An 18,435-nucleotide genomic window follows, 5' to 3' on the forward strand; every position below is an offset into this window, starting at 1 on the left:
GTGATGCGATCACGGCTCATTGCAGCCTCAACTTCCCAGGCTCAAGCGATCCTCCCACCTCAGCCTCTGGGACCACAGGCACACACCACCACGTCTGGCTAATTTGTTTTGTTTTGTTTTGTTTTGTAGAGACAGGGTCCTACTATGTTGTGATCCTCCTGTCTCAGCCTCCCAAAGTGCTGGGATTGCAGGCATGAGCCACCATGCACGGCCTGCAGTTATAGTTTTTGAAGAACAGCTACTGTCCCATTCTAGGCATGAAACAGGAGAGGCCGTTTCAGAAACTGTTGTAATAAACTAAGAGAGAAATGAAGGTGGCTTAGACCAGGATGGTAGTGGTAGCGAAGGTGACTAATATCTACATATCTTTTGATCTGGAGATGGATTGAGATGGATTGTCAGATGTGAGAAAAGAGTCCAGGATGATGCTGAAGTTTTGGGTTTACTCAAAGAATGGAGCTTATCATTTTTGAGGTAAAGAGACTAGGAAAAACAAGTTTTGTGGGGGTGATGGGGGAGATCAGAAGTTAGTCTTTGAACATGTTAAGTTTGAAATGCTTTTATTAGGTATAATAGTAGATATATTCAGCAGGCAGTTAGGAATCTGGTGTTGAGAGGAAAAGATAGAGTTGGATTTTAAATTTTGGGCATCGTCAGTTCATAGTTGGCATATAAAGATACAAGATTGGATGAGATCACCTGGGGAGTAAGTGTAGCTTGATAAAAGAAGCCATCTAACACTTTTTGGAGATATGAGAAATTAGCAAAGGCATCATGAAAGAAAATATTGAAATACCTGACTGGAAAAACAATTTGGAACCTCTGTCCTTGCTTCTCAGACTTTAATATGCATATGAATCATTTTGTTAAAGTTCTGTAGATCTGAGGTGGAGCTTGAGCTTCTGCTGGTTTTTTTGTTTTTGTTTTTGTTTTTTGGCAGGTTGTGGGGCGGCGGTAGAAACTGAATCTCACTCTGTTGCCCAGGCTGGAGTGTAGTGGTGCAGTCACGGCTCCCTGCAGCCTCAACCTCCTGGGCTCAGGTAATCCTCACATCAGCCTTCTGAGTAGCTGGGACTACAGGCTGGTACCACCATGCCCAGCTAGGGTTTTGCTATGTTGCCCAGGCTGGTTTTGAACTCCTGGGCTCAAGTGATCCGCCTGCCCCGGCCTCCCAAAGTGTTGGGATTACAGATGTGAGCCACTGTGCCAGGCCAGCTTCTGCTGTTCTCACAATCTTTCAGAAGATGCTGCTGCTTCTGGTCTATGGACCACACTTTGAGTAGCAAGACTTTATATGACAAGAGTCATGAAAAACAATTGAAAGACCTTAACATTTGTAGAAGAGTAAAGATTAGTATCCAGAATAAAGACTATCTATAAATGAATATGGAAAAAACAACTCAATAGAATAAAAGGGAGTACAGTATAGGAAATTTTCCAAAATCTCAAATGGCCAGTAAGTATAAAAAGTGCTCAACTTTGTAAGAAATACAAATTAAAACATGATTGCCTTTTCCCTTTCAGATTGGCAAAAGTTTAGAAGTGTGATTATGCTGGGTGTTGGTGAGATTGTGGGGAAAGGAGTGGACTTAGACCCTGCAGATAGGGACTTGACTTGATACATTTCTTCTTTTGGAAGACCATTTGGCATATATATTAAATTTTAAAATAGGTATGTCCTTCAATCCTGGAATCCTGTACCTAGATACCAAAAAATAAAACTTGCACCTTTACTGTGAAAAGCAGTTCAGAACTATTTTTTGAAGTATTGTTTGATGTTGAGGAAATCGAATAATCTAAATGTCCGTTAGTAAGGAAATTATTAAATAAACCAAGAGATTTGGAACTCTTTTTTTTTTCATTTATTTCCCTGTACATTTAAAAATTGATATCTCACATTTTTTCATTATAACTTTCAATAGTTCAAAAGGCCATAATTTCTACTGTGTATTACTTTGAATAGTTTAAAAGGTCATAATTTCTACTGTGCATTATATTTATGTTAAATGCATTTTTTGGACAAGCCTTTAAGCTGCAGATTTAGATCATTCAACTTAGAAATAGAATCTGCCATATAACCTGATAGCCAGTTCTCACTATCAAACCAGACAAATTGGACCGTTTTTCTTTTTTATCAAGAAAGAAAAAAACCTGATGACTTATTTATCTTAAAACAAATATGCTAATATGTGCCTTTTAATAACCACTAAACTTCTGGATTCTAGTCTGGCTGGCTGGATAGATGGGTAAGGCTTGGAGCCTTGCCAGAGATTTGTTTCATTGATAAAATATGGTCCTGCTCTTAATTTTTCCCCCTTTTCTCTCAAGGAATTTCCCCGTTTTAATTGTCTATTTGTTAGGTACTTTGGAATTTATACATCTCAGAATGATGCATCTTAGTAGTATTTGAGGTGGAAAAGAACTTTGCCTTTTTTTTTATAAAGTGGAAAATAATTATTTTAAAAGAAGAAGTAGGGAAGGAGAACCAGTTCTTAAGCAGATCAATCAGGGAACATACAGATAAAACTTGAGGATCTGCAAATTCTCTTAAAATTGTCTATGCCCACCTAACCCCTGGATACCACTGAAGTTTAGAGACTGTTGAAATAAGCAGTGCAATGCTATGAAATGAATGCTGTATAACCATTAGGGAGTAAAATATATGCATATTGACGTGGAGAGACTTCTGAGGCATTATTATTCTGTGAAAAAAGCAAGTGTTAAAAGTATTTTATATGTGTATTTAATTATATTTGTACATTTCATATACATATGTCTTTATGTTTTTTCCATGAGTAAAGGGAAGACATGGAAGGTTGCTCACCAAACCGTAAACAGAACTTAACCTTTTTGAAAGGGGGCCTGAGAATGTGAGGAAGATGAAGAGAGATTTCGTGGTTTATTCTGAATATTCATGTATTATTTGAATCTTTTATAGTTGAGAATACGTTGTATTACTAGTGTAGAAAAATATTTAAAGATGTTTAATAATAAAAGAAAAACCACTATATTAAATGATCTCGAAGCTCAAAATTTGTGGAACACTGGCAGTTACTGTGATGTAGTTGTCTACGTTAAAATATTTCTAATTCATATCCTAAGTGATTTTTATTTAAATTCTTTTAAAATATTTTTTAGGTGTGGAATATCAAACAAATGATTAAGTTGACACAGGAACATATAGAGGCCCTATTGGACAAATTTGGTGGGGAGCATAATCCACCATCAATATATCTGGAGGTAAGCTTTTGAGTATCATATCTGTAGTAATTTTGAAAAGAAAAAAATGAACTTGTAAAAACATTTGTACTGATAATCTTGATTGTTTTAGGGGGTGGGATTAGGAATAGATTTGGGAAGAGAGAATTAGCTTTGCCTGTATTATACTTCTTAATCTTGTTTTGTGTCACTTGTTATAATAAACATGTATTTTATAATTTAGAAAACATCAGAACTAAGGGGGAAGTCATATAAATTTCAAGGTATTACTCTGAATTAAATTTTTTTTTTTTTTTTTTTTTGAGACAGAGTCTCGCTCTGTCGCCCAGGCTGGAGTGTAGTGGCACAGTGTCGGCTCACTGCAACCTCCGCCTCCCAGCTTCAGGCGATTGTCCTGCCTCAGCTTCCTGAGCAGCTGGGACTACAGGTGCGCACTACCAGGCCCGCCTAATTTTTGTATTTTTAGAAGAGACGGGGTTTCACCATATTGGCCAGGCTGCTGTTGAACTCCTGACTTTGTGATCCACCCACCTCGGCCTCCCAAAGTGCTGGGATTACAGGTGTGAACCACTGTGCCCGGCCAATTTTTTTTTTTTTTTTTTTTTTTTTTTTTTAAAGAGAAAGCACACAGTTTTGGAGCTCAGCAAACCAGTTACCATATTGGAAAATGGAGCAATTTTGTAAAATATTTTTTCCAGAATGAGTCTCCCCAAAATTGGTTTCTGCTTCCTTATAGGTAAAATTTATAATTTTTAAATAGCTCAACATTGTTTAGGTTTACTGTTCAATAGTGCCTTGAGGTTTGTGTCAAGCCTTGAGCATAATTGTAAATTTATATTCATTAATCCTATGAGTTAGTAGGTGCTGTTGTAATCACAGATGAGCTTTCTTAGCATTAGTTTTCTTATGTAGTCAGACTCCACAGCCAACAAGGTGTTACAGAATCTAGGTGGTAAGGCTCTAGAGCCCATACTGCTCACCACTACCCTACACCCCCTTTGTCTATAAAAGCTGGCTCAGCTATCATCACTAGTGATGCAAGGAGATGGAGAACTCTAAATTAGAAATGATCAGGTTGCCATTTGGCTCCAAATACCAGAGGTTTTTAAGCACAGATTGAAAGACTTCTAAACTAAATTTCTAACTTAGTTATTTAATTACTTTTTGAAGGGCAAGTTAAGTCAAGTATTTTATGAGAAAGTAAGTTTATATTTCTAAAGTAAACTTGGAAGTTTGGAAATAACAGGTAATATGCTGTTTTTTTCTCCTCCTCTTCATATGGCTTATCCCAGATCACACTCCTAGTTAATATCAAAGCTAGGACTAGAATTCTTATTTCTCATTACCAGTTAGTGTACTTCCTAATATCCTGTGCTGTCTTCTATACATATATTATTAGGAGGCTGATCAAAGGTGTCATAAGGAAGCAAGTACTCCTAATGAGAATGGCAATTTTTTATTAACCAGAATTAGACAATATAACCAGCAAATTTTCTTCCAACCATTTCTGTGTCTTGGAGACTTTGAACCCAGGCTGAGATGTAATTCATTTGCATCAATAACTAGGTCCCACTATATCAGTGAGTCACCGCCCCCTCCTCACATATCTCTTCAGGCTTTTTACTATTTGAAGACTGATCACTAACAACAACAAACCTTAGAGCTTCTTATTCTGTGCCCAGTACTGTGTTAAATGCATTTTATTACTTAATTCATTTTTTATAGTTACTTTGAGCAAGATACTAGGTACTAGATATTTTTGTTATTCCCATTTTACAAGTGAAAAAACAGAGAGAGGTTGAGTAACTTGATTCAGGTGACACTGCTAGTTACGGGAAGAAGGCAGATGTAAGTCAGAAATCTGTGCTCTTGATCTCTATCTTATTCTACCTTTATCTTGACATTGTCCCGTCTTCCCCCACCCTCACCTCCCAGACAGCTTTTCTTATTTGGGCTAAATATTTGTATTCCCTTCAGCCATAGCCATTCTTTGTAACATAATTTATGGACCTTTTATTAGATATAGTCTTTTCAGTTGGTTGTTTTAGAATTAGACACACAAAATTGAACTACTTATTAAAATTAAATCTGACTAGGACAGCATACATCAGACCATAACTCACAGGTTATATTATTAGCTTGTGGTAAAACAGATTTTTATTCTTGGGGACTTGTGCTATATAGTGTGTGTGTATTATGTGTATGTAGTATGCATATATGCACGTACATACACACACACTGAAGTCGGCAGTATAATATAATGATTACAATGAGCCGTAGAGTCATACAGACTCCATGTTTGAATCCCAACTGTGGCTTAGTTTCTGTACTCTAGATATCCAGCCTTCTTATATCCTACCTCATTAGTAAAGTGGGAATAATATCACACCTTGGGTAATTTAAGGATTAATTGAGTTTATAATTATGAAATAACGTAATTCCTGATACAAATATTAAGAATTCTATAAATAGTTGATTCATCTTGTGCTGTTCTAGGCCTTGGGGAATAGCAATTTTCTTTCTTTTTTTCCCCCCCGAGATGGAGTCTCGCTGTCTCCCAGGCTGGAGTGCAGTGGCACGATCTCAGCTCACTGCAACCTCCACCTCCCAGGTTCAAGCAATTTTCCTACCTCAGCCTCCCAAATAGCTGGGATTACAGGCATGCACCACCATACCCAGCTAATTTTTTTGTTTTTAATAGAGATGGGATTTCATCATGTTGGCCAGTCTGGTCTCAAACTCCTGACCTCAGGTGATCTGCCCGCCTCGGCCTCTCACAGTGCTGGGATTACAGGCGTGAGCCACCGCGCCTGGCCGGGAATAGCAATTTTTAAAAAAATGGCCAACAATCTCCGCCTTTTTAAGCTTGTGTTTTATTGAGGGGAGGGAGATATAGACAATGAACATATAAATGATTTTTAGAACCTTGCACTTATGACCATTTTAATTTTTTTATTTTTTGTTGAGATGGAGTCTCGTCCTTTTGCCCAGGCTGGAGTGCAGTAGCACAATTTCAGCTCACTGCAGCCTTCTGTCCTGTGTTCAAGCGATTCTCCTGCCTCAGCCTCCTAAGTAGCTGGGATTACAAGTGTGCGCCATGACTCCTGACTAATTTTTGTATTTTTAGTGGAGACAGGTTTTGGCATGTTGGTCAGACTTGTCTCAAACTCCCGAACTGAAGTCATACACCTGCCTCAGCCTCCCTAAGTGCTAGGATTACAGGCGTGAGCCACCATGCCTGGCCATCACTATTTCATAATACTATGAATGGACTCTCACCAGCCCAAGAGAAAAGACCTGTATATACTGGTATTTGAAGGCCCATCAGTGAAGAGCCAGATCTACTGATTACTCACTGAGACCCACCATTCTGCAGGTTTCTAATCTGCCATTTAAGATTCCTTAACACTTTTTATTTTTTCATTGGGGTAAAATATGCCTAACAAAATTTACCATTTCAACCATTTTTAAGTATATGGTTCTATGGCATTAAGTCCATTCATGTTTTTGTGTAACCTTCGCCACCATCCATCTCTAGAAATTTTATCCAAAACCGAAACTCTCTAGCCATTAAACACTAAATCTCTATTTCCTTCTTTCCCTAGTTCCTAACAACTACCATTCTACTTTCTATCTCTGATCTATGAATTAGACTACTCTAGGAACTTCGTATTAATGGAATCATATATTTGTCCTTTTGTGACTGGCTTATTTCATTTAGCTTAATGTCTTTGAGGTTTATCCATGTTGCAACAAGGATAATGCATATAGCAAATTTTTTTTCCTTTTTAAGGCTGGATAATAATCCATTGTATGTATTTACCACATTTTGATTATCCATTCATCCATCATTGGACACTTGGGTTGCTTCCACGTTTTGGCTATTATCAATAATGCTGTGAACATGGGTGTACGAGTATCTGTTTGAGTTCCTTTTACTTCTTTGGGGTATATACCCAGGAGTAGAATTGCAGGATCACATGTTGATTTTATGATTATTTTTTCTGGAGTTGCCACACCTTTTTCTGTAGCACCTATCCTATTTTATATTCCTACTGGCATCGCACGGGGTTCTAATTTTTTACATCCTTACCAACACTTACTGTTTTCGGTTGATTAAAAAAACATAGCCTAGGCCAAGCACGTTGGCTCACACCTGTAATCCCAGCACTTTGGGAGGCCGAGGTGGGTGGATCACGAGGTCAGGAGTTTGAGACCAGCCTGACCAACATGATGAAATCCTGTCTCTACTAAAAAATACAAAAATTACAGGTGTACGTAGTGGTGCATGCCTGTAATCCCAGCAATTCAGGAGCCTGAGGCAGGAGGATCGCTTGAACCCAGGAGAAGAGGTTGCAGTGAGCCAAGATCATGCCACTACACTCCAACCTGGGGGACAGAATGAGACTGCGTCTCAAACAAAACAAAACAAAACAAAACAAAAAAACATAGCCTAATGTGTGTGAAGTGATACCTTATTATGGTGCTGATTTGCATTTTCCTGATGACTAACAATGTTGAGCCTTTTATTATGTGCTTATTGGCCATTTGTATATCTTTTTTGAGAAATGTCTGATTTAAGTTCTCTGTCCATTTTTTAATTGGATTGTTTGTTTTGTTGTTATTGAGCATAGTTCTTTATATATTCTAAATATCAGTTCTTATTGGATATTTAATTTGCAAACTTTTTCCCATTTTGTGGGTTCACTTTTTGCTCTGCTTATAGTTTTTAAGTCCAAATTATCTGTTTTTCTTTTTGTTGCTCGTGCCTTTAATATCATATCCAAGAAATCATCACCAAATCCAGTGTCATGACATTCTTCTCCCAAATACTCTTGCATTTGGGTCTTTGATCCATTTTGAGTTAATTTTTATATATGATGTAAGGTAAGGGTCCAACTTCATTCTTTTGCATATGGATACCCAGTTTTCTCAGCATCATTTGTTGAAAAGACTGAATGGCCTTGGCACCCTTGTCGAAAACCATTTGACTGTATATGCAAGAGTTTATTTTTGTGCTCTCTGTTCCATTGGTCTATATGTCTGTCTTTATGCTGTCATCTTACTGTTTTGATTACACTACCTTTGTAGTAAGTTTTGAAATCAGGAAATGTGAGTTCTCCAACTTTGTTCTTTTTCAAAATTGTTTTGGCTATTCAGAATCCCTTGAGATTCCATGTGTGTGGTTTTTGTTTTGTTTTGTTTTGTTTTTTTGAGATGGAGTCTCGCTTTGTCACTTAGGCTGAGTGCAGTGGCAGGATATTGGCTCACTGTGACCTCCACCTCCCAGGTTCAAGCAATTCTCCTGCCTCAGCCTACTGAGTAGCTGGGATTACAGGCACCTGCCACCATGCCTAGCTTTTGTATTTTTAGTGGAGATGGGGTTTCACCTTATTGGCCAGGCCAGTCTCGAACTCCTGACCTCAAGTGATCCATCTGCCTTGGCTTCCCAAAGTGGTGGGATTACAGGTACAAGCCACTGTGCTTGGCCTCCACGTGAATTTTAAAAAGGATGTTTCTGTTTTTACAAATAGGTCATCAGGATTTTGATAGGGATTGCATTGAATCTGGAGATTGCTTTGGTTGATACTGACATCTTAAGACTTTTTTTTTTTTTTTTTTGAGACGGAGTCTCGCTCTGTCGCCCAGGCTGGAGTGCAGTGGCCGGATCTCAGCTCACTGCAAGCTCCGCCTCCCGGGTTTATGCCATTCTCCTGCCTCAGCCTCCCGGGTAGCTGGAACTACAGGCACCCACCACCTTGCCTGGCTAGTTTTTTGTAATTTTTAGTAGAGACGGGGTTTCACCGTGTTAGCCAGGATGATCTCGATCTCCTGACCTGGTGATCCGCCCGTCTCGGCCTCCCAAAGTGCTGGGATTACAAGCTTGAGCCACCGTGCCCGGCCCATCTTAAGACTTCTTAACTCTGAAATATGAATGGACAGTTAAGAATAACCAGATATTTAAAGAAAGCTTTCAACAGGAAAGACAACAGCAGAAATGGTCAACAGAAACTCAGAAATAGTGCAGAAAACAGAAGAAAACTTAAAAATAACTATAACATCAGAGATAAGATCCATTAGTCCAGTCTTGCTTCATAGCAGTACTAAAGAAGCAAAAGTAACAGAGAACAAGAAAGACCTCTTAGAGATTAAAAATACAATAACCAGAAATTTATTTTATTTTTATTTTTTAAATTTTTAATTCTCAGCCAGGCAAGTTACTTCTGTAGAAGGGTGCGCCCTTACAGATGGAGCAATGGTGAGCGCACACTTGGACAAAGGAAGGGAAGGGGTTCTTATCCCTGACGCATGTGGCCCCTGTTGCTGTGTCGTTCCCCTGTTGGCTAGTGTTAGAGCGCACAGGCTAAACTAATTCCGATTAATAGCCAGAATTTTTTTTTTTTTTTGACAGAGTCTAGCTCTGTCGCCCAGGCTGGAGTACAGTGACATGATCTCAGCTCACTTCAAGCTCAGCCTCCCGGGTTCACGCCATTCTGCTGCCTCAGCCTCCCTAGTAGCTGGGACTACAGGCACCCACCACCACACCCGGCTAATTTTGTTTTTGTATTTTTAGTAGAGATGGGGTTTCACCATGTTAGCCAGGATGGTCTCGATCCCCTGACCTCATGATCCACCCGCCTTGGCCTCCCACAGTGCTGGGATTATAGGTGTGAGCACGGTGGTGCCCAGCCCAGAAATTTTAAAAAGCATATGTATATACCGACATATAGGTATGTATATGTGTATATATGTATGTGTTGTGTGTATATAAATAAATGTTGAAAAATAAGTATTGGAAGATAAATGTTCTAGAAAGCAGAGTAAAAGCAGAGAGATGGGAAATTTTAGAGGAAACACAAGAAAAATGAAGGAATAAATCCGGTTCCATAAAAATTATAAATGCTTTTAACTGCAAGAAACAGAACCCTTCAAGAATAAGTTTCTGGAACAAATAGGGATTTTCATTTCCTTTCACATAGTAGGAAGCATAGAGGTAAGTTATTGTAAGACTAGTTCTACAGCTCAGTTGTCAGGTACTTGGTGGAATCTGTATAGTCCCTTTGGCTTTTCTGTCAAGACCACAGCAGAGTTTTAAGATCTTTCCCTTATACAACTCCTCAAAGCAGAAAACAGAGAACTTCTCTTATATACTAAGCTCTTGCTAGGAGGAAAATCTTTCTCAAAAATCCTCTATAGCTTCTCCTTTTATCTCATTGACTAGAATGAGGTCACTTATCACCCCTAGACCAGTGACTATGCTTACACTTCCTGAAATAAGAGTCTACTAAGTCAAAAATTTCCAGTGTTCACAATTTTTCCTCAGATTAGTTTGTATGCTGTCAAGTAGAAGTTGTACTATGATTATTTTATTCTATAAAGTTTCAACAGAATCCCCTTTTATGTTTCTATAGGAAGATAAATCTTCAACTACTTATTCTTGCTGCTTCTCTTCATTGTAGCAAAACAGAGACATTGGTTACACCACCATCAGAAATCCTCTTGATTTTCTTTTTCCCACTCACTAATTTATTTAAAAGCCATCTTTTCAGTTCTAGATGTTCTGCTGCAGATAACAGTCAACATTCTATTGATTCCCTTTATGGTAACTACAGTGAAATATGAGATACAGTACTCTATAAAGAATTTCAAATTTGTCTTCTCAGTCGATCTTTGGTTCCCTTTTTTCTACCATCATCCAAAGGAAGAAAAATAAGTTTACCCTGAAAAGTTGTTCCCCAGAGTTTCTTCATTTGCTCTCTGTTTCTGTATTCATTTATCCAACAAATTATTGGAATGCCTTCTCTGTGTAAGATGTAATGCTAGATGCTTCTCTAGTAGTAGATTCTTTTTTCTCTACTTGATTTATTAGAGCCCAGAGGTGAAGGGATATTGTCTCTGTAATCGCCCTACAGCTGAGTCCTAACTACTTCAGAATTTATGGTTGAATCCTAGAGTCCCCTGTAGACTGATGAAGACAGTAACAGCTCCTGACATTTACTGAGTACTTACTATATATCAGGTACTAATCATATATTAGTTCATTTAATCTTCAACCTACCCTTTGAGTTACACTTAGGTATTCTCATTTTCATTTTATAAATGAAACAATTCAGGCACAGAGGGGTTTAATAATGTGGCCAAGGTTACACAACTTGTAAATGGTAGCCAAGGTTTGAATCCCAGACATTCTGAATTTACAGCCCATGCGTTTAATCACTGTATCATTCTGACAGCCTTTCTGATTTTTAGTCTATATAGAACCTAGAATAATACAGAGGCATTTTATCAAACCCTGCAGTGAAATGAATACTGGAAGCTGGATGCTTCCTGTGGAATGCAGAACAGTCCATTTATGGGCAGTTTGTAAGATTTCATTGTATCTTGTGAGTAAGAATAATTAGACTAAATTTAATTAACTAAATGATAAAAAATAAAATTTTTATTTCACTGCTTTTTCTCGTTACATTGAAATTAAATAGATCCTTAGATTTTTCCCTTCTATTTTAATTGAGAATAATTCACATACTATATGATTAACTTTTTAAAACTGTGTGATTCAGTGATTTTTGCTATATTCACCATATCTTATTCCAAAACATTTTTATCACTCCCCAGAAGAAACCCTTTATGCATTAGTAGTCATTCCCTGCAGACCCTGAGAACCAGTGATCTACTTTTTGCCTTTATGGATTTGCTGGTTGAAATATTTCATATAAATAGAATTACATTATGTGGCCTTTTGTGACTGGCTGCTTTTACTTAATGTAATGTTTCCAAAGTTTATTTATGTAGTATTATGTCTCAGTACTTCATTTCTTGTTATGGCGGAATATTTCATACACATATACCACGTTTTGTTTATCCGTTCGTCAACTGATGAACATTTGGACTACTTATATGTTTTGGCTATTATGAATAATGCCACCATGAACTTTCAAGCGCAAGTTTTTATGTAGATACATTTTCAGTTTTCCTGGCTGTATGCCTAGGAGTGGAATTGCTGAGTCTTGTGGTAACTCTGTTTTACACTTTGAGGAACTGCCAGATGGTTTTTCAAAGTTGCTGCACTATTTTATATTCCTAACAGCAATGTATGAGGGTTACAGTTTCTCTCTATCCTCATCAACACTTGTTATTATACATATGTTTTTTAATTAAAGCCATCTTAGTAGGTGTGAATTGGTATTTCATTTGGTTTTGATTTGCAGTTTCCTAATGACTAATAATATAGAGCATCTTTTCATGTTCTTGTTCGCCATTTGTATATCTTCTTTGGAGAAATGTCTATTCAAATCCTTTGCCCACTTAAAAAAACTGGGTTTGTGCTTTTATTACTGAGTTGTAAGAGTTCTTTAGGCCAGGCATGGTGGCTCACACCTGTAATCCCAGCACTTTGGGAGGCCGAGGCGGGCAGATCGCTTGAGTCCAGGAGTTTGAGACGAGCCTGGGCAACATGGCAAAACCCCGTCTCTACAAAAAATACGAAAATTATCTGGGCATAGTGGTGGATGCCTGTAGCCCCAGCTGCCTGGGAGGCTGAGGTAGGAGGATCACTTGAACCTGGGAGGCAGAGGTTACAGTGAACCAAGATGGCAGAGTCACCCAGGCTGGAATGCAACCTCCGCCTCCCAGGCTCAAGCCATCCTCCCACCTCAGCCTCCCGGGCAACTGGACTACAGGCGTGCGTCACCGCGCCCAGATAATTTTTGTGTGTTTTGTAGAGATGGGGTTTTGCCATGTTGCCCAGGCTGGTCTCAAACACCTGGACTCAAGCAATCCGCCCACCTCAGCCTCCCAAAGTGCTGGGATTACAGGTGTGAGCCACTGCACCTGACTAGGAGTTCTTTATATATTCTAGATAGTAGATCCATGACTTGCAAATACTTTCTCCCATTCTGTGGTATTTTTTCCCACTCTTTCATTTTTGTCTTTTGAAGTACAAAAGTTTAAATGTGGATGGAATTCCAATTTATCTATTTTCTGTGGTTGCTGTGCTTTTGGTGTATCATATATGAGAGATCGTTGCCTAATCAAAGGTCAGGATAATTTACTCCTGTGTTTTTTCTTAAGAGTTTTATAGTATTGGTTATATAGCCAAAACAGGTTTAGTTGCTTGCTGCCTGCAGAATCCAATTAATAAGAGCAAAGTCTAGTATAAAGTGACTTTTTTATTCCAAAGTTAGCTTAAGGAAAGAAGTACAGGCTTCCTGCCTTAAGGGTACTGCTTCCCTGTTGGAGCAGAAAGTGGGCGCTTTTAAAGAAGGTGCCTACACGGGAGCAGAAATGAGCAGGTGGAAGATCCACATATACCCTTCGGTGCCTTCTCTCTCAGGCAGTCACGTTGGTGGCTTCATGGGCAAAAATACCTCACAGAGGTGGCTGAAAACTCTAGCAGGCATACTTTTGGTTGTAGATCAGGGTTGCCTCAAGAGGTAACAGTGTGAGAGTTCCACTCTGGATTGTCTAAGCACATAGTTAGATCAGATCAGCTTGCCCTGTAGGGAGTGTCTGGTGAAAAGGAGATAAAAGGTCATAATTGCATTTCTTTTATTCCTTTATGTTTTTGTTTTTCTTTTTTTTCTTTTCTTTTCTTTTCTTTTTTTTTTTTTTTGAAACAGAGCCTCATTCTGTCACTCAGATTGGAGTGTAGTGGCATGATCTTGGCTCATTGCAGCCTCTACCTCCTGGGCTCAGGCGATCTTCCCACCTCAGCCTCCTGGGTGGCTGGGACTTTATGTGCATGCCACCATGCCCAGACAAGTTTTTGTATTTTTTGTAGAGATGGAGTTTTACCATGTTGCCCAGGCTAGCCTCAAACTCCTGGGCTCAAGTGATCTGCCTGCCTTGGCTTCCCAAAGTGCTGAGATTACTGGTGTAAGCTACCACCCCTGGTGTATAATTGCATTTCTAAAGAGCTGAGTAGGAAGTGGGGGGGAGGAGGAAAGAAAAAAATAATTTAACTATTTCTTAGAAAAATGGGGTGCACAATCATGTAATAGGTATATGACCCATTTTGTTTTATTTTTAATTTTTGTGAAGATGGAGTCTATGTTGCCCAGTCAGGTCTTGAACTCCTGGCCTCGAAAAGTGATCCTCCTGCCTTGGATTCCCAAAGTGCTGGGATTACAGGCATGAGCCAACATGCCTGGCCTATTTCGAGTTAGTTTTTGTGTATGTTGTGAGGTAGTAGCCCAACTTCATTCTTCTGCATGTGGATATTCAGTTGTATCAGCGCCAGTTGTTGAAAAGACCATTCTTTCTTCATTGAATTGTCTTGCCGACATTGTAAAAAAAAATCAATTGACTGTAAATGTAAGATTTTATTTCTTGTTCTACTGAGAAATAATTCACATACTGTATGATTCACTTTTTAAAAGTGTGTAATTCAGTGATTCTTAGTGTATTTACACAATGGGCAACTGTCACCACTATCTGATTCTAAAATATTTTTATCACTCCCAAAAAGAAACCGTTTATGCATTGGAAGTCATTCCCCCCAGCCCCTGACAACCACTGATCTACTTTTTGCCTTTATGGATTTACTAGTTGCACCTTGTTCTATCCTGTTCTATATGTGTGTCCTTATTCCAATATTATTACACTGTCTTGATTACTACAGTTTTATAGTAAGTTTTGGAATCAGGAAGTATAAGTCCTCCAACTTCTTTCTTCTTTTATAAGATTATTTTGATAATTTCAAGTCCGTTGTATTTCCATATGAATTTTAAGATCAGCTTGTCAGTTTCTACAAAAAAAAAAATTGAAATTTTAATAAGGATTACATTGAATCTGTAGATCAACTTGGGAAGTGTTGTCATTTTACGATATTAAGTCTTCTTAGATTCTTTTTTTTTTTTTTTTTTGACATGGAGTCTTGCTCTTGTTGCCAGGCTGGAGTGCAGTGGCGTGATCTTGACTCACTGCAACCTCTGCCTCCCAGGTTATCAGTTATTACTAATACAAATATTTATTGGATTTTTTGCTATGTGGTAGTCTCTACAATAATTTGTTTTACTTGTATTATCTCATTTAATCCTCACAAAATTATTTTGAAGTTGAGAAAAATTTGCCGTATAAAGAAGAGTATGATAACATATTCTAAAGGAAATAAAGAGAAAGGATACCTCTTCTGGATTTTAGCAAAGAGAGCTTAGAATTAGACTTTTTGAAAAATAAGTAGAGTTTTGATGAGAAGGAGTAGAGTTTTTGGAAAATTGTCTCCTGAAGAAGTGGCATCTGGTATCTGCAGCGTCTTGAAAAACAAAAGAATTTTGGTGGTGGTGGTTGTGGTTGAGGTTTGCACATATGTTGGAGTGGCTTGCTCATATTAATAGAGTGAGAAAACAGAGGGAAAGGGAAAAGTAGATGATATGAGAGAAAACTGAGGGGGAATGGTAGACTAAGGCCCTAAACACCCAATGTTAGCCTGAAGTGAGAGTAGAAGAAGAATGGGGAAAGATGTGGAGAATTATGTAGATAAAGAAGTAGAGTAAACTTTTCATTTGATTATGTTGATCTTCAGAGTGGATTTGAAGGTAATGTGATTTTCAGAGTGAATTAAAAGTTGAGGGATGAAGTTAAGATCCAGAGAAGAATTCAGAAGGTTAGAATAACTGTTGTGACTATAATATGATGTTTAAAACAAGCATGATTTTCAGGCAGTAGTGTGAAGGACCAGGCAAATCTAAGTTCCATGAATTGGTCATGGAATCAATTACACTAGTTTTATTATTTTCTCCACCAGTGTGTGGTAACCTGACAGGAAAAATGGAATAATTGAATGATCAGATTTACCCAAAATTTGTATCTGGCAAACTAGATGATAAAATAGCAAGAATTAGCCAGAAAATCTAAGACATCACCAATGGCATTGTTGCAGTTGTGAGCCACAAAGTATGTGAAGGAAGACAACAGTGGCCAAATCTTAGCAACTGTTTGAGAGATTAATGTTGACCTTGAGCAGATTAATATAGTGAGATAGACATTTAAGAAGCTGGAATAAGTATGTGTGCCTCTGGGGTGTGTGAGGTTCTAAATTGAGATCTTTTCATCATTTTTATTTCTTTTGTAAAGACTGTGATGCTTCTTTGGGTCTTGAAGATAGAATGGAAATAAATGCTTTTAGAGGCGAGAGGTTAAGAGAAATCTATGGCAGAGTGTTAAAAGAGTAATTGAAGTTCATACTGAATGCAGCAAGGGTAGTAGGTAAAATGAGCCAGAGGCCTTGGTAGATTGCAGCTTTGAGGATGGAGAGAGATGGAATAAGTAGATGTCTTGTACTTAACTAAAAGAAAAGCTATTGATAAATGTGGTGAAGTGATAGTTTATAATCTGTCATGGAGGGATCAGTATACTTTCAAAAATTAAGGCTAACATTTTGGTAAGGAAATATGTTTGGAAAATTGTTCTATTCATTACTTTTCCTAAGGTTTATTTTATATAGTAACTGTACTTGCTCAGGTGACAGTAAATAAGAATATTTTATCCATGCAGGAGGAACCTTTGTGTTCCAGACTGCATTTATGTGATCTTCAAAGAGTAAGAACTGTGTTTGTCTTATTTGTGGTTGTAGTCTGAGCCCTAACAGTGCCAAGCACATGTATTAGTATATATTTACTTAATGATTGAAGGCTCAATAAATAGATTGTATTGAGAGAAGTATGCTTAAGTAATTAGGCCTTGGTACTGAAAGCTAAACCAAATTGCAGCTCAGAAAATTTGGAATCTATTTGTTTATAATGCCCTGATCTGCTATGAAACAGTCTAGGTAGGGCAACTAGCAGGCTGTAAACAAAGAAGACCTTTTGATGAAGTTTAAATCTCTTACCTCAACAGCTCTTGTTACTATTCCCCGCCCGCCTTATTTTCTTTGAAATTATGTGGTAAGATGCAGCATAGCAGGGTCCTGTGTCCTTTATTGAAATGAAATTTCTCTTTCATTTTCCTCTACATTTTATAATTCTCTCTTGCTCCCTTATGTTCAGACTTCATAGCATGGCGTATATACTCTCTACAGTCTAATCCCTTTCACCTTTTCAGCCTTATTGTTTCTCTACCTGTTTTTCATTTAAATTTCTCTTTCTTTTTTTTAAGAAAACAGGGATGCTGCTAAAGCTTCATTTAAATTTCACAAACATATATCGATCCTTTGTTATGTCCCAGGTATTATATGACATTGAGCTATACCAATCTAGTTTTTCCTGTGTCTTAAACTTTCTCGCCTGTGTTTCAGAAAAAACAAACTCTTTGTTACAGAATTTTTCCTATATATAGGACTCCCTCCTCCGTACTTTCTTCGTCCATCTAAATGCCAACCTTTCAAGGCCGTCCTCCTTCCTCATTATTACCTTGTGTCAAGAATATTGTTTATTTCTCATGTACAGCAGTTACACAAATAAAAATACAACTATCTCCTACTCCACTGCCCAACGGTAAACTCCTTAAGAGGCGGGAAGGCCATTTTAAAATCTTTGCTTCTCCCTTTCATAAATGTTTATAGTATTGCATCTATTTGAGATGATAGGTAGAAATAGTAGAGCATGGTGTGAGTGAGGGGATTACCAATGCCTAAAAGAACTATGGACTTGTATATTCCAATTCGTTCAATGTCATTCTGTCCTTTTAAAATTTGATATCTTGTATGGTTGCTTGACTTTGTAGCCTTTGTCAAATGAAACTTCTAGGAAGATACCCTGATGGATAGTAGCCCCAGAATTTCTTGGCTATAGGGTATAATCCACATTTTCAAATACAATTCTGTTTTTGTTTTTTCACAAGGCTTACGGCTTTGCATACAAGTTCCAATCTCTAAACAGCATTTGTTGGGGAAAGAAGTCATCAAAGAGCCATACTGAGAAGAATAAACTATTTTAACTGATAGCTATTTCAGAAAGAATGTGGCAGTTACACATTTTCTAAACCATATTGAGGAGGTTTTGGTGCTAACAGTGAGATCTGGCTGGTACTGTGTCCTAAATTTTGGGGGTTTTTTGGACAGATCTTCTTTAATACTGAGGTATTATATTATATATACTTTTCAACTTCTTTTTCTGTTGAGAGAGAACAAATGGAATTTATATGCCTACAACTTTTCTGGGACAAAATAATTTTTTTAATGGGAGGAACACTTATCCTTGATACAGTGTTTTATGTTAGACGTGGTTTGGAAGGTAAATATAAGTGGACCAGAAAATTGGAAATACTGTGCTTTTTTTA

The 18,435-nt window shown here is 37.8% G+C and overlaps 2 protein-coding genes across 9 annotated transcripts in view; one reads left to right on the forward strand and one right to left on the reverse strand.

The window, feature by feature from the left end:
- The window catches only part of AGK (acylglycerol kinase), a 985,672-nt gene that overhangs the window by 795,561 nt on the left and 171,676 nt on the right, over positions 1–18,435 (reverse strand). The gene's annotated exons all lie outside the window — the stretch shown is intronic.
- BRAF (B-Raf proto-oncogene, serine/threonine kinase) overlaps positions 1–18,435 on the forward strand; it is a 202,331-nt gene that overhangs the window by 73,758 nt on the left and 110,138 nt on the right. For 7 of the 8 annotated variants that reach the window (XM_050782236.1, XM_050782237.1, XM_050782244.1 and 4 more), the window contains exon 2: positions 3,139–3,240. In XM_050782236.1, coding sequence (XP_050638193.1) covers positions 3,139–3,240 — 102 coding nt within the window. Of the gene's footprint in view, positions 1–941; positions 1,041–3,138; positions 3,241–18,435 lie in introns of those variants that run through there. The other variant, XM_050782239.1, reaches the window with a different exon arrangement.

The sequence above is a fragment of the Macaca thibetana genome, chromosome 3 (assembly GCF_024542745.1).
Source record: "Macaca thibetana thibetana isolate TM-01 chromosome 3, ASM2454274v1, whole genome shotgun sequence".
NCBI classification, from domain to species: domain Eukaryota; kingdom Metazoa; phylum Chordata; class Mammalia; order Primates; family Cercopithecidae; genus Macaca; species Macaca thibetana.